A 13,046-nucleotide genomic window follows, 5' to 3' on the forward strand; every position below is an offset into this window, starting at 1 on the left:
AGACCAAACTGTTGCCATACAGTCCCTGACAAAAGTCTTGTCGCTTGTGTACAAATTGACCTGAAGTGCCGCTGAAATATATTTCTAATCAAGATTTTTTCACAAGAAAGGGCTCATTTTAATCCCAACAGCTTTTGTAATAATGTTTCAGTGCAAAACGAAACTGTCAAAAAGTATTCTAATATTCACAGCTTGGTAAAGCCCATTGAGTAAATTTTTGCAAAGACATAAGTGTTGTCACCTTGTCATATGAGCTTCACCTGCGACTAATAATGGATCAATTAGGTCTCAAGTGTGTATAAAAAGAACCCCAGTACACTAGACCTTCACAACAACTGCAACTAGACCTCTGCAAACATGTCTAAGATTCACCCTGAGACTAAAGTGTTGATTATCAAGAGGCTGAAGACCAGATCCACTGCTGATGTGGCAGACACCTTCAATGTGTCTCAGTGTCAAGTACAGAGGATAAAAAAAAAAGATTTGAAGAGACTGGAGAAGTTTTTGACAAGCCCAGGTCAGGCAGACCCCACAAGACAACTGCTCGAGAGGACCGTTTGTTGGCTCGAAAATCCAAGGCCAGCCCATTTTCCACTGCAGCAGAGCTCCACGAGACCTGGTCACCTGAAGTCCCTGTGTCAACCAGAACAGTTTGTCAGGTTCTGTCTCAAAATGGCCTCCATGGTCGAATCAGTGCCCAGAAGCCAGCACTAAACAAAAGACAATTGAAAAACCGTGTGGCATTTGCCAAGGCCCACAGCCTGCTAAGAGGATGGACGCTGGAAAAGTGGCAGAAGGTGGATTTTTCAGATGAATCTTTTGTTGAATTACACCACAGTCGCCGCAAATATTGCAGGAGACCTACTGGAGCCCGCATGGATCCGAGATTCAACCAGAAAACAATGAAGTTTGGTGGCGGAAAAATCATGGTCTGGGGTTACATCCAGTATGGGGTGTGCAAAAGATCTGCAGGGTGGCAGGCAACATCAATAGCCTAAAATACCAAGAAATCCTAGCTACCTCTTATATTCCCAACCATAAAAGAGGCCAAATTCTGCAGCAGGATGGTGCTGCATCGCATACTTCCATCTCCACATCAAAGTTCCTCAAGGCGAAGAAGATCAAGATGCTCCAGGATTGGCCAACCCAGTCACCAGACATGAACATCATTGAGTATGTGTGGGGTAGGATGAAAGAAGAAGCATGGAAGACAAAACCAAAGAATATTGATGAACTCTGGGAGGCATGCAAGACTGCTTTCTTTGCTATTCCTGATGACTTCATCAATAAATTTTATGAATCCTTGCCAAACCGCATGGATGCAGTCCTTCAAGCTCATGGAAGTCATACAAGATATTAAATTTGGATCTCACAGCACCACTACTTAATTTGCTGACATATTTTTGTATTTGCAGTAAATTTGTTCAATTTCTGTATAGGCGACAATACTTTTGTCTTGCCAAAATCTGACCTTTCTCTCATGATTAAATGATAAATCTTTTTGCAGTGAAACTAATTTATTTCAGTGCATTAAACATCATTTGGGAGGGTTTTAGCTTTTCATATGAGATATTTCTAACACCAATTGACTAAATAGATAAGCGACAAGACTTTTGTCAGGGACTGTATAGTGTGTTTACAAATTTGGTGAAGTTAATGAAAAATTTACATTAGGCTTTATTTTCACAATGCTTTAGCAGATTCAGATCAAACTTGGTCCAAACTTATACCAAGCAAGACCTAAGAGCACATGAATAGATTTAGTATAGTGCCACCTACTGGTCAAAGGATATTAAATATGTAATTTTGAATTTTATATTTAAAAATTTTTTTTTACATTTCTGATTATTGAAGAATGTTGACAAATGACAGTTTCCACAAAAAATATTAAACAGCACAAGTGTTTTAACTGATAATTGTAATAAATGTTTCTTGATCAGCAAATCAGCATATTCCTGAAAGGTCATGTGACTCTGAAAACCAGGGTAATGACCATCAGAGTAATGGAATAAAGGAATAAATTACATTTCAAAATATATATATTTTTTAAATAGAAAACAGTTATGTTAAATTGTAATGTATCTTTTTTGAGAAATAGAGATGTGTTATGGAACTCTAAAATGTGCTTTCTCTCATAATAGGAATGTTTCAGGGTCAGCTGTACCTCCAGTCCTCTGTGAGAATCTCAGAGAAGTTTCCATCGAAGCCCAAAGCTCTGAACGGATGGAGCAGTAACAGTGACATGACACCACCACCTACAGTCAAATGGAAACCCCTCATCCGTGAGTATACTATGCCTCATACACACAAAAGTATGTAGTAAAGACAGTGCAATGATGTTAAAAACACTTTTCCATTTCCTCCTAGACTCCCCTTCCCGTACTCCAGTCCTGGTGGGCTCTGAGGAGTTTGATAAATGTCTGAATAATGATAAATTCTCTCATGAGGAGTACAGTAATGGAGCTCTATCGATATTGCAGTACCCCTATGGTAGGTCCTTCAGGTCATTTCAACACTTGGTTTGACTATGAACATGTGGTTTAAAAGAGAATTTAAACCCATCACCTTCTTCTCTGTGTCCCAAAATAGATAATGGATACTACTTTCCGTACAGTCCTCGTTACCGTAACCGGCGTGAGACGGCAGTAAGTGTTCTGCTGAAGAAAGATGGAGAGGGGTCACAGGTGAGAAGGAAAGATCCTGTGCTGCTGCTTCCGTGGTGGAAAGAGATTCTGGGTACCATCATCTTCTGCATCGCTGCCACCACCTACATCGTCCGCAAGTTCTTCCACCCACCCACAGCATATGTGCGGGTAAATAAAAACGTACAATACACACAATATACGTCTTATGTGCTTTTTTTTTTTATAGTGTTAAAATAATATCAGTGAAAAGTCATATGTTGCACTGTTTTAATTTATCTGTGCAGCAACGAAAGGAGTCTGAGACACAGTGTCAAACTGACAGCAAGTTTGAACTGGACATTACAGAACCCAAAGAAATTGTCGTCACAGATACACGTCCCTGTGAATATGTCTCTAGGTAAGTAAGCATGCATTTAGAATTTTATATTAATGTTAATATTGATTTGGGGTTATTGTAAGTTTATTCGTGTTGGATGGTTAATATTAAAATTAATTGTTGTTTATTTAATTAATAATGCCAAAAGTAATGTCTGATTTTATTTTATTTTATTTTATTTTATTTTTTTATTTTTTGGAGAATAACTTGTAACTGCATTTTCCATACATTTCTGTTCATTAATAGTAATCAATTTGTATTATATTTAAACAAAGTACGTTCATGTTCATTAAATGTTTTCCAGGGCTTTCAGATACAGGAGGGTACCAGTTAATAAATACTACAGCAAACTCCCACAACTAGTAATAGTTAAAAAAAAAAAAAGAAGTGAGAAATGATGCCTGTTTTCAAACGCGCTGCATTTTACATTGTTTTAAAAGCTAAGTTAGGCTGCTCAAACACATTGCACTTCCATTTGGTGCTTCTAGAAGTAGCTTCACCTTTAAATAAAGAAGTCACAACTGCCTCAGTCAGAATAACAGTTGGAGTTCCTCTATTAAATAAGGAAATTCAAACTCATTTCCTAAAATAGTTTGCACTTGTTTGCACATGGTACATTAGAGACTTGCAGTTGCTGAATGTGGAATGCACAGATGGCATCGTGATCATATTTTACTTTTAAATTGTCACGGGTAAATGCACAGCTATTATGACTAAAGTGCTCTCGCTGTGCAGTTTATTTGTTGAGTTTGATTGTTTTCAAGTGATGTTTTAAATTACTAATTTATACAGTATGTAACCGTTTTAGTAGGCTTCAGTGCACGCTCTGTTGAGCTCAGTTGAACACCAACACACAGCTGTACTACTGTACAACATACAGTGGTGATTCAGATGAGTAGGACACAAGTCCAAAGGAATATATTCACAACTGATTTGTGTTTTGTATATCAGGTACTTGACAGACTTCGAGCCAGTGCAGTGTTTGGGACGTGGTGGATTTGGTGTCGTGTTTGAGGCACGCAACAAAGTGGACGACTGCAACTATGCCATCAAGAGGATCCGTCTACCCAACAGGTAGGCCTATCAGTTAACAAAAAACAGTAGAGTGGCTTGGGATACAGGTGTGTGTATGTTTGTCTGTAATGCTGTGTTTGTGGTTGTAGGGAGTTGGCTCGTGAGAAGGTCATGCGAGAGGTGAAGGCTCTAGCTAAGCTGGAACACCCAGGCATCATTCGTTACTTTAACGCTTGGCAGGAAAGTCCGCCCCAAGGCTGGCAGGAGGACATGGACAAACGCTGGCTCAAAGACGCAAGGTGCGAAAAATGGCCTTGAACAGAAATCCGGTGACTTGTGATTAATACAGGGTTATGTACAGTTATGTATCTGGGCCTGAAAAAGTCCTAAAAAATGGTCCTGAAAAACTTTCTGGTGAATAAACATTTTTATAGTTATGCTTAGTTCTACAACGTTTCATCTCTAAATGTTCATGACAGTATCTATTAAATTATTTTTTTAAAGTTACATAAATACATTAAAATAGTGCAAATATTTAAAAAAAATTAAGAAAATTAAGATTTTTTTTTTTTAGATAGGATGCATTAAATCAAAAGTTGCAGTACAGTTCTTTAGATTACTCGTGATTTCCACAAAAAAAAAGCAAAAATTGATTAATAATAAGAACTACTATTATTAATTGGGTGCCAATAATAGTTGATGATAATTGAGCACCAAATTACAATATGTGACCCTGGATCACAAATCAATAGCCAACAATACATTGTTTAGGTCGAAATTATAATTTTTTTCTTTTATGCCAAAAATCATTAGAATATTAAGTAAAGATCGTGTTCCATGAAGATATTTTGTAAATTTCCTACCATAAATACAACAAACTTAATTTTTTATTAGTTCTATGTATTGCTAAGAACTTCATTTGGACAATTTTATCAATATATTTTGAAAGATTTTTTTTTTTTTTTTTGCACCCTCAGATTCCAGATTTTCAAATAGTTGTATCTCGACCAAGTATTGTCATATCCTAACAAACCATACATCAATGGAAAGCTTATTTATTCAGCTTTCTCAGTTTCAAAATTGACCCTTATAACTGGTTTTGTGGTCCAGGGTTGCATATTAGAATAATTTCTGAATGATCATGTGACACTGAAGACTGGAGTAATGATGCTGAAAATTCAGCTTTGTCATCACAAAAATAAAACGCATTTAAAAATGCATTAAAATTAAAGTCATTTTAATTTGAAATAACATTTCAGAATATTATTGTTTTTACTCATAATAGACTTACTTCAAAACCAAAATGATAAATAATTTCAAACTTTTAACCTGTAGTGTAAATGTTTGCAGTATTTTTGGTATTTGAATACATGTATGTCTGTCTGTCTAAGTAATTTTTTTATTATAAAAAATGTAATTTGGTGTATTGTAATAAATATGGAAGCAAGGACATAACGCTAAGGGATCCTGTTGTTTGTTTGTCTTTAGTACCGCTGACTGGCTGCTGAGCTCTCCTGATCACATGGAGGCGTTCTCAGTCAAGGTTCCTGTGGCCACCCCTTCTCCGGTGGACTCCTCATGCATGTGTGCGGCCGGTGGTGACACGAGTGTGTGCATCGGCGATCAAGTGTGTGTAGAGGGCCTTGGGCCGGATAGTATGATGTCAGAGCGTGATAGTCAGGCCGACCCAGACGCTGTCCTAGAGGTCTCGGATTCCCCACACTCCTTTGAGCTCTGCCCTCCCCGCACAGTTACTCACGGTGACTGCACTTCTTCCTCCTTCGATATCGTCTTCGAAGACTCAGGCTGTGAACACCAGGACAATGACAGTGACCTCAGCGGAAGTACACCTGTGCCACTTGCGTGCCTTTCACAGTCTGGCTCCAAACCCCAACGTACAAATACATCAGCGGGACCTCCCTCTTCCTTACCTTCAAGGCCCACCTCTCTGAGCCTGGCCCCCAGCCCTCCTTGTCCTGCCATGCGGCCCCCGCTCACACCTAAGGTCTACTTGTACATTCAGATGCAGCTGTGCAGGAAGGAGAACCTGAAGGACTGGATGGCTCAGAGGTGTCTGCCTGAGCTCAGGGAACACGCTCAGTGTCTGGACATCTTCCTGCAGATCGCAGAAGCTGTGGATTTCTTGCATAGCAAAGGGCTTATGCACAGAGATCTTAAGGTAGGTGCTGAAAATGAAACATGGATGCAGTGAGGGGTTTTCCAAAGCAGATTGCTCTTTCATTTTCGCTTCTTTCTCTTTCTTTTAGCCATCTAATATCTTCTTCACAATGGATGACGTGGTGAAAGTGGGAGACTTTGGACTGGTCACTGCCATGGATCAGGAGGAAGATGACGAGGAGCTGAGTACCCTCACGCCAATGCCAGTCTATGCCCGCCACACTGGTCAAGTGGGCACTAAACTCTACATGAGCCCTGAACAGGTCAGTTCCTGTCACTCACTGAACAAACTACACACACTGCTGGTGTTTAAAGGGATGGTTCACCCAAAAATTTAAATTCTGTCATTAATTGCTTACCTTCATGTCGTTCCAAACCTGTTAGACCTTTGTTCATCTTCAGAACTCAAATTAAGATGTTTTTGTTGAAATCCAAGCGTTTTCTGACCCTGCATAGACCGCAACGCAACTGACACATTCAAGGCCCAGAAAGGTAGTAAGGACATTGTTAAAATAGTCCATGTGACATCAAGAAAACCAAAATAACATCTTTATTCAACAATTTCTTGCCATGCTGTCTATGCAGGGTCAGAAAGTTCTCAGATCTTATCAAAAATATGTTAATTTGTGTTCCGAAGATGAACGAAGGTCTTTTCGGTTTAGAACGACAAGAGGATGAGTAATTAATGACAGAATATTGGATGAACGATCCCTTTAACATAAAATAGGTTTAAAAAAATCAGATTTCTATTTGTCAGGAGATAAAAATGGCATAATGAAGGGACCTGAGTCACATTTTAGGATTTGAATGTCAAAGAGACTTGGGCTCTTTTGATTTGGCCCAGTTAGCAACAACATGGCAACATGTCTAAGAACACCTTAACAGACTCATAACAAAATCCTGGTAACCATCATAACACTTTAGTATGAAGGAGGCAACACTTCTATTTTTATTTTGATGTAAAATGTTTATTTGTCTTTCTCTTTTGTCCTTTTACCTTTATAGCTGTCTGGGAATTCTTATTCTCACAAGGTGGACATTTATTCCCTCGGCCTGATTCTTTTTGAGCTTCTCTATCCATTCCGCACCCAGATGGAGAGAGTCAGGGTAAGACCATCATTCTAATTTTTGTTTTTAAAAGTAGTTTCTTATGCTTACAAAGCCAGAATTTATTTGATCAAAAATACAGTAAAAATATTATTACAATTTAAATAACTATTTTCTGTTTTAATAGATTTTAAGTCATTTATTTCCATTTTCCATTCCTAAGTCATTTTTTCTCATTTAAAAATATAATTTTGTGTAGCAATATAAATGTTTTTAATGTCACTTTTGAGCAGTTGGTCACACTTTACTTTGTCATTTGTTAACATTAGTAAATGTTTTAACTAACATGAACAAACAATGAACAGTACATGTTTTACACTATTTAGTAATCTTTGTTAATGTTAGGGTGTGTTCACCCTTGTAGTTCGCTTCATTTGGTTCATTTGGTCCGCACCAAAAAGGAAAATGATACATTTGGTCCTGGTCCGCTTAGTGCTGACACTGGCATTTTTGACAGCGAACCTAAAGGCATAGTGATACGTTCACAGCCTGAATGGTCGGGTTGAATGACGTATATTTCGTGACAACTCATCAAACATGCCAAGCAAAAGGAAAAGGTGTGTTTGACTTAACTGATCGGTCTGCTGATCACCGCTTTAAGTCCAATACACGCAATGCCGTCTGCTGGACTAGGTGCGCTCATTGTTGCGTGTATATAAATTTATTTTCACCACCTGCGAACTCACAAAGAGCTCATAAAAAGGCACTTTACCTTCTTGTTGCTCCATGTTTGCCCTCTGCTCGTTTTGTTTTGGATACACCGCTTGTCCTGTTTTTGGTTCGTTTAGAAGTATTTGGTCCATGTTGCGTTCATATTTCATTTAAACCGCACCAGAGTTTGTTTGGAACAGACCAAGACCCATCATTTTAGTGGTCTCAGTCCACTTGTTTGGTGCGCTCCAAGGTTCGGATGGTAGCGTTCACACTTACTCAAATGAACCGCACTAACAGAGCAATCACTCCAGAGTTTGTTTAATCGAACCAAACATGACAAGTGTGAACACACCCTAAGTTAATACAGTAAAAATACAGTCATTCATTGTTGGTTCATTGTTGGTTCACAGTGCAATAACTGATGTGAACAAGCACAACTTGTGATTTTAACAATACATTAGTAAATGCTGCAATTATCGTTAACTAAGCTTAATAAATGCTGTAGAAGTATTGCTCATTTTTAGTTCATGTTAACAAATGTAAAACCTTATTGTTAAGTGTTACCGATCAATTTACTCAAAAAAAAAAAACTTAGAATAGAATATTATATGGTACTGACTAATAATAATCTCACTGTTTCACTCTTTCAGACTCTCACAGAGGTCAGAGCCCTGCAGTTTCCTGCTTCTTTCTGTAAGGCCAATGTCCTGGAAGTAAGTTTGTTTGTGTTTGTTTGCCTATACTGCTGGGTATTTTGCAATGGAGGTGGTGGGAGGAGGAGTGGGAGTGACCCTACAATTGGGAAATCCTAAAGAAGAACAACAACACTTCTAGTGCCCCCTATAGGTGCAAAACCACAATTACAACCTCAACATCTCCATTCTGATGTTTTTCCATTCATACAGCAGCTGCAGCATGCGGTTTTAGAATACAAAATTTAGAATGTTAAATCAGCTGTATTTGTAAAGCACATACTAGAACACATACACTACCAGTCAAAAGTTTTTGAACTGTAAGGTTTGTAATGTTTTTAAAGAAGTCTCCACTGCTCAGCATGCCTACATTTATTTGATCCAAAGTACAGCAAAACCTGTAAAATGTTAGAATATTTTTACTATTTAAAATATCTGTTATCTATTTTAATATATTTTAAAAAGTAATTTATTTCTGTGATCAAAGCTACATTTTCAGCATCATTACTCCATGTTAGAAATAATTCTAATGTGCTAATTTGCTGTTCAAGAAACATTTTTAAATATTAATAATATTTAAAACAGTTGAGTAAAAATTTTTTTTCAGGATTCTTTGAATAGTAAGATCGAAAGATCCGCATTTATCTGAAATAAAAAGCTTTTGTAACATTATACACTATACCAAAGTTAGGAGTCAGTATAATTTTTAGCAAGGATGCTTTAAATTGATCAAAATTGATGATAAAGACGTTTATAATGTTACAAAAGATTTCTATTTCAGATAAATGCTGTTCTTCTGAACTTACTATTCGTCAAAGAAACCTCATAAAAATTCTAGTGGTTTTCAGCATAATAATAATACTAAATGTTTTTTTTTTTTTTTTTTTTTTTTGAGCAGCAAATCAAAATATTAGAATGATTTCTGAATGATCGTGTGACTGGAGTAATGATGCTAAAAATTCAGCTGTGAAATCACAGGAATAAATTACATTTAAAAATGCATTCAAATAGAAAACAGTTATTTTCAATTGTAAAAATATTTCAGAATTGTACAGTTTACTGTACTTTGGATCAAATAAATGCAGGCTTGGTGAGCAGAAGGGGCTTCTTTAAAAACATTAAAAATCTTACTGTTCAAAAACTTTTGACTGGTAGTGTATACATCCATTTTGAAACAGTTTTGTTCACCCATCATTTTCTATTGCGAGAATAGAAAATTGTCTTGCTTTTGGCAACAGCTTTTGTAAGCCAGTGGTTCTCAACAATTTTAACTTGAAGGACCCTTATATTACCACAGAAATTGTTGTTATACTATATTATATATTACAGTGTTATACTGTTATTATAACAAACTGGGAGTGTTTTTTAAAATGTATATTTTTAAAGAGGTACATTATTATGTATTATCCCACACACTAATATCATCGTGTTTGTGTTCCAGGCTCAAATGGTACGCTGTATGCTGTCCCGAGTGCCCGCGGAGCGGCCAGAGGCGTCTGAGATCACAGAAGCCCCTTTATTCCAGGAGCTGGAGGTGCCCTGCAGAATCCGACAACGCACTCGAACGTACAGCGCTTCATCTACAGGACGACCGTCGCGCCAGATATCCTCATCAAACTAGAACTCCCACTCAAAGACAGACACATACTGTGCCTCATCTGCGGGATGACAAACACAATCAGTCACCACCTCTTAGAACGCACATCATTCAGACACTTTTGTGCAGATAAACTGAGCCCATCTAAACAACACATCATTACACAAACCTCTACAACTGGAATCAAACACATCGTAACCATAAAACAAGCTGCCCGCTGTGGCGTTTAGTGATTTAGTCCCCATGGCATTGCTTTCAACTCATAGTTGACCAATCCCATGATTCCAGAAGCTTTTTACCACTCTCACACACGCACACACTTGATATAGGAGGAGAGTTGTTTTTCCAGTGCTAACGAATGCTGATGAATGACCTGCCTTTGGACGCCGTTTACTCTGCATGTCTTAAACAGGAAGTTGTGAAGCGTGCTTTCCTGTCCGAACGGAGTTGTTTTTCTCCTCTAATGTAAATAGGCTTAAATAATAAGCAAGGGAGGCTTTACAGGTGCTCTTTCAAGACAGAACGCACAAGTTCACAAGAGGCATTATAGCCACTCGCTGTTACAGTGTTGGTGGCTTACGTGCACATTACTTGATGAACGTGAATCTGCGTGTGACTGAGCGGATGTGGAAATATTCAAACTGCCTTTAAGCTGGACTTTGAGACACGATTGACACGCTTGTGATGATGGTCAGTATGAGACTTCGAGTTGAGTGATTTGAGACTTCGTTTAGAAAATCGTTCTGTAAAATACTTGCCGTTAGCACCAAGAAAAGTAGTTTACTGTATTTCAAATCATTTTTCTTAAAAAAACAAAAACAAAAAAACCTAAATCTGAATAAGAAGTGCTTTGACTAATGACACAATAAGAAAGGATACAGCTGGAGGAATCACTTCGACCAAATATTCAGCACACCCTTAATTGTAACATATCAGGTGATTACTGATTGTATGATTTTTCTTACCAGTTTTGATTAGAGGGACTCAATTTTCTTTTGTATATGATGGAATTTTCTGTATAGTAACTGCTTTTTACAACTTTTTTTCAACTTCTATGGACGATTTTCCTAAGAATTGTCAAAGTTTGAGAGAATGGCAATAGAGTGGATCTTTATGGTCTCTGGTGACGGATTTGATCTAAGCCTCTGCACCTTCAGGAGCCACTTCCGTATGTATGTGAATGCCGGTGGGCTTCCTGAACGGGTCGTTATGCTGCAGAACGGACATGAGATTATGACCTTTGACCCTTAATCACGAGGACTGTGTCCTATAATCCACGTCAGGGACCACTTTTGAACCCTTCACCTTTTAAACTTTATCCGTGACCCCCCGACCCAGTAAAGAGAGCGACGAAGTGCTGATCCTGTTTGTTCAGATCACTGTGGCAAATTCTTCCAAACGATCTTTTCCTGCCTAATGATCTTTGTTAGTTTTATTCATGCCTGTGTTAATGTAGAATTTGGTTCTGACGATTCATTTTCTTCAGTGTTCTTCAGATGTTTTGCTTTTCCCCCGTGACTTTTGAGGTCACTTGTTCTTTAGGCCAGCCACGTCTCCTGCCGTCTATGTAAATATGTTTATTTGTTTTTATTTATGAGTGCAAAAATCAATCCGTTGGATTGGTTGAGGTATAAATAAGGTATATGAATGCACTTCATCCAGTGGAGTGCGTTGGAATATTGTGACTTCTTACAAGTCAGAATTTAATAAACATTCTATGATGTTTGTAAAAGTGCTGTTGTTTATGCTTTGTCTCAAAATCTAATATGCATACACCGTATATAATCATTTTTATGGGTGCAGTTTTTATTACAGCAGTTTCCTGCTAAGACATGCTATAAATATACTAAAAATACTTGAGTTACTACCTTGACATTGAATTAAAAATTCATTGTAAATGTTTTTATTACTTTTCCAAAAATCTTTTATAGCACTGTGAAATAGATTTTTCTAAAAGTTGTTTGGCTTTTACAGTTAAAGTCAAAAGTTTACATATACCTTGCAAGAGGGATCAAACAAAATGCATGTTTTTTATTTTATTTTATTTAGTACTGACCTGAATAATACATTTCACATAAGACATTTACATATAGTCCACAAGAGAAAATAATTTATAAAAATTACCCTGTTCAAAAGTTTACATCCCCTTGATTCTTAATACTGAATGATCCACAGCTGTTTTTTTGGTTTAGTGATCGTTGTTCATGAGTCGCTTGTTTGTCCTGAACAGTTAAACTGCCCTCTGTTCAAATTCATTTGGTTTTTCAGCATTTTTTGTATTTGAACCCTTTCCAACAGTGACTGTATGATTTTGAGATCCATCTTTTCACACTGAGGACAACTGAGGGACTCATACGCAACTATTTCAAAAGGTTCAAACACTCACTGATGCTTCAGAAGGAAAAATAATGCTTTAAGAGCCAGGGGTGTAAACTTTTGAAAAGAATAAAGATGTGTACATTTTTTTTATTTTGCCTGCATATAATATTTTGTTAATCTAGTACTGCCCTTTAGAAGCTACTTGCAAGAAGATACTTGCAAGTTTCCCAGAAGACAAAATAAGTTACATTTACCCTGATCTTCAAATTCAAAAAGTTTCACCAATAAATGCATAAGGCATCATTTTTCCTTCTGGAGCATCAGTGAGCATTTGAACCTTCTGTAACAGATAGATATGAGTCCCTCAGTGTGAAAAGATGGATTTCAATCATACAGTCATTGTTGGAAAAGGTTCAAATACATAGAAATGATGAAAAACCAAAGAATTTGTGGTAACCAATGTA

At 37.3% G+C, this 13,046-nt stretch overlaps 1 protein-coding gene across 1 annotated transcript in view; it reads left to right on the forward strand.

The window, feature by feature from the left end:
- The window catches only part of eif2ak3 (eukaryotic translation initiation factor 2-alpha kinase 3), a 42,572-nt gene extending 30,577 nt beyond the window's left edge, over nucleotides 1–11,995 (forward strand). Inside the window, exons 7-17 of the mRNA XM_073835121.1 lie at nucleotides 2,142–2,282; nucleotides 2,368–2,490; nucleotides 2,590–2,813; nucleotides 2,930–3,042; nucleotides 3,973–4,095; nucleotides 4,185–4,334; nucleotides 5,524–6,214; nucleotides 6,303–6,476; nucleotides 7,219–7,320; nucleotides 8,625–8,687; nucleotides 10,108–11,995. Coding sequence (XP_073691222.1) covers nucleotides 2,142–2,282; nucleotides 2,368–2,490; nucleotides 2,590–2,813; nucleotides 2,930–3,042; nucleotides 3,973–4,095; nucleotides 4,185–4,334; nucleotides 5,524–6,214; nucleotides 6,303–6,476; nucleotides 7,219–7,320; nucleotides 8,625–8,687; nucleotides 10,108–10,287 — 2,084 coding nt within the window. The 3' untranslated portion in view covers nucleotides 10,288–11,995. The remainder of the gene's footprint in view (nucleotides 1–2,141; nucleotides 2,283–2,367; nucleotides 2,491–2,589; nucleotides 2,814–2,929; nucleotides 3,043–3,972; nucleotides 4,096–4,184; nucleotides 4,335–5,523; nucleotides 6,215–6,302; nucleotides 6,477–7,218; nucleotides 7,321–8,624; nucleotides 8,688–10,107) is intronic.
- The last annotated feature ends 1,051 nt before the right edge of the window (nucleotides 11,996–13,046 follow it).

This window comes from Garra rufa, chromosome 2 (genome assembly GCF_049309525.1).
Source record: "Garra rufa chromosome 2, GarRuf1.0, whole genome shotgun sequence".
Classification (NCBI taxonomy): domain Eukaryota; kingdom Metazoa; phylum Chordata; class Actinopteri; order Cypriniformes; family Cyprinidae; genus Garra; species Garra rufa.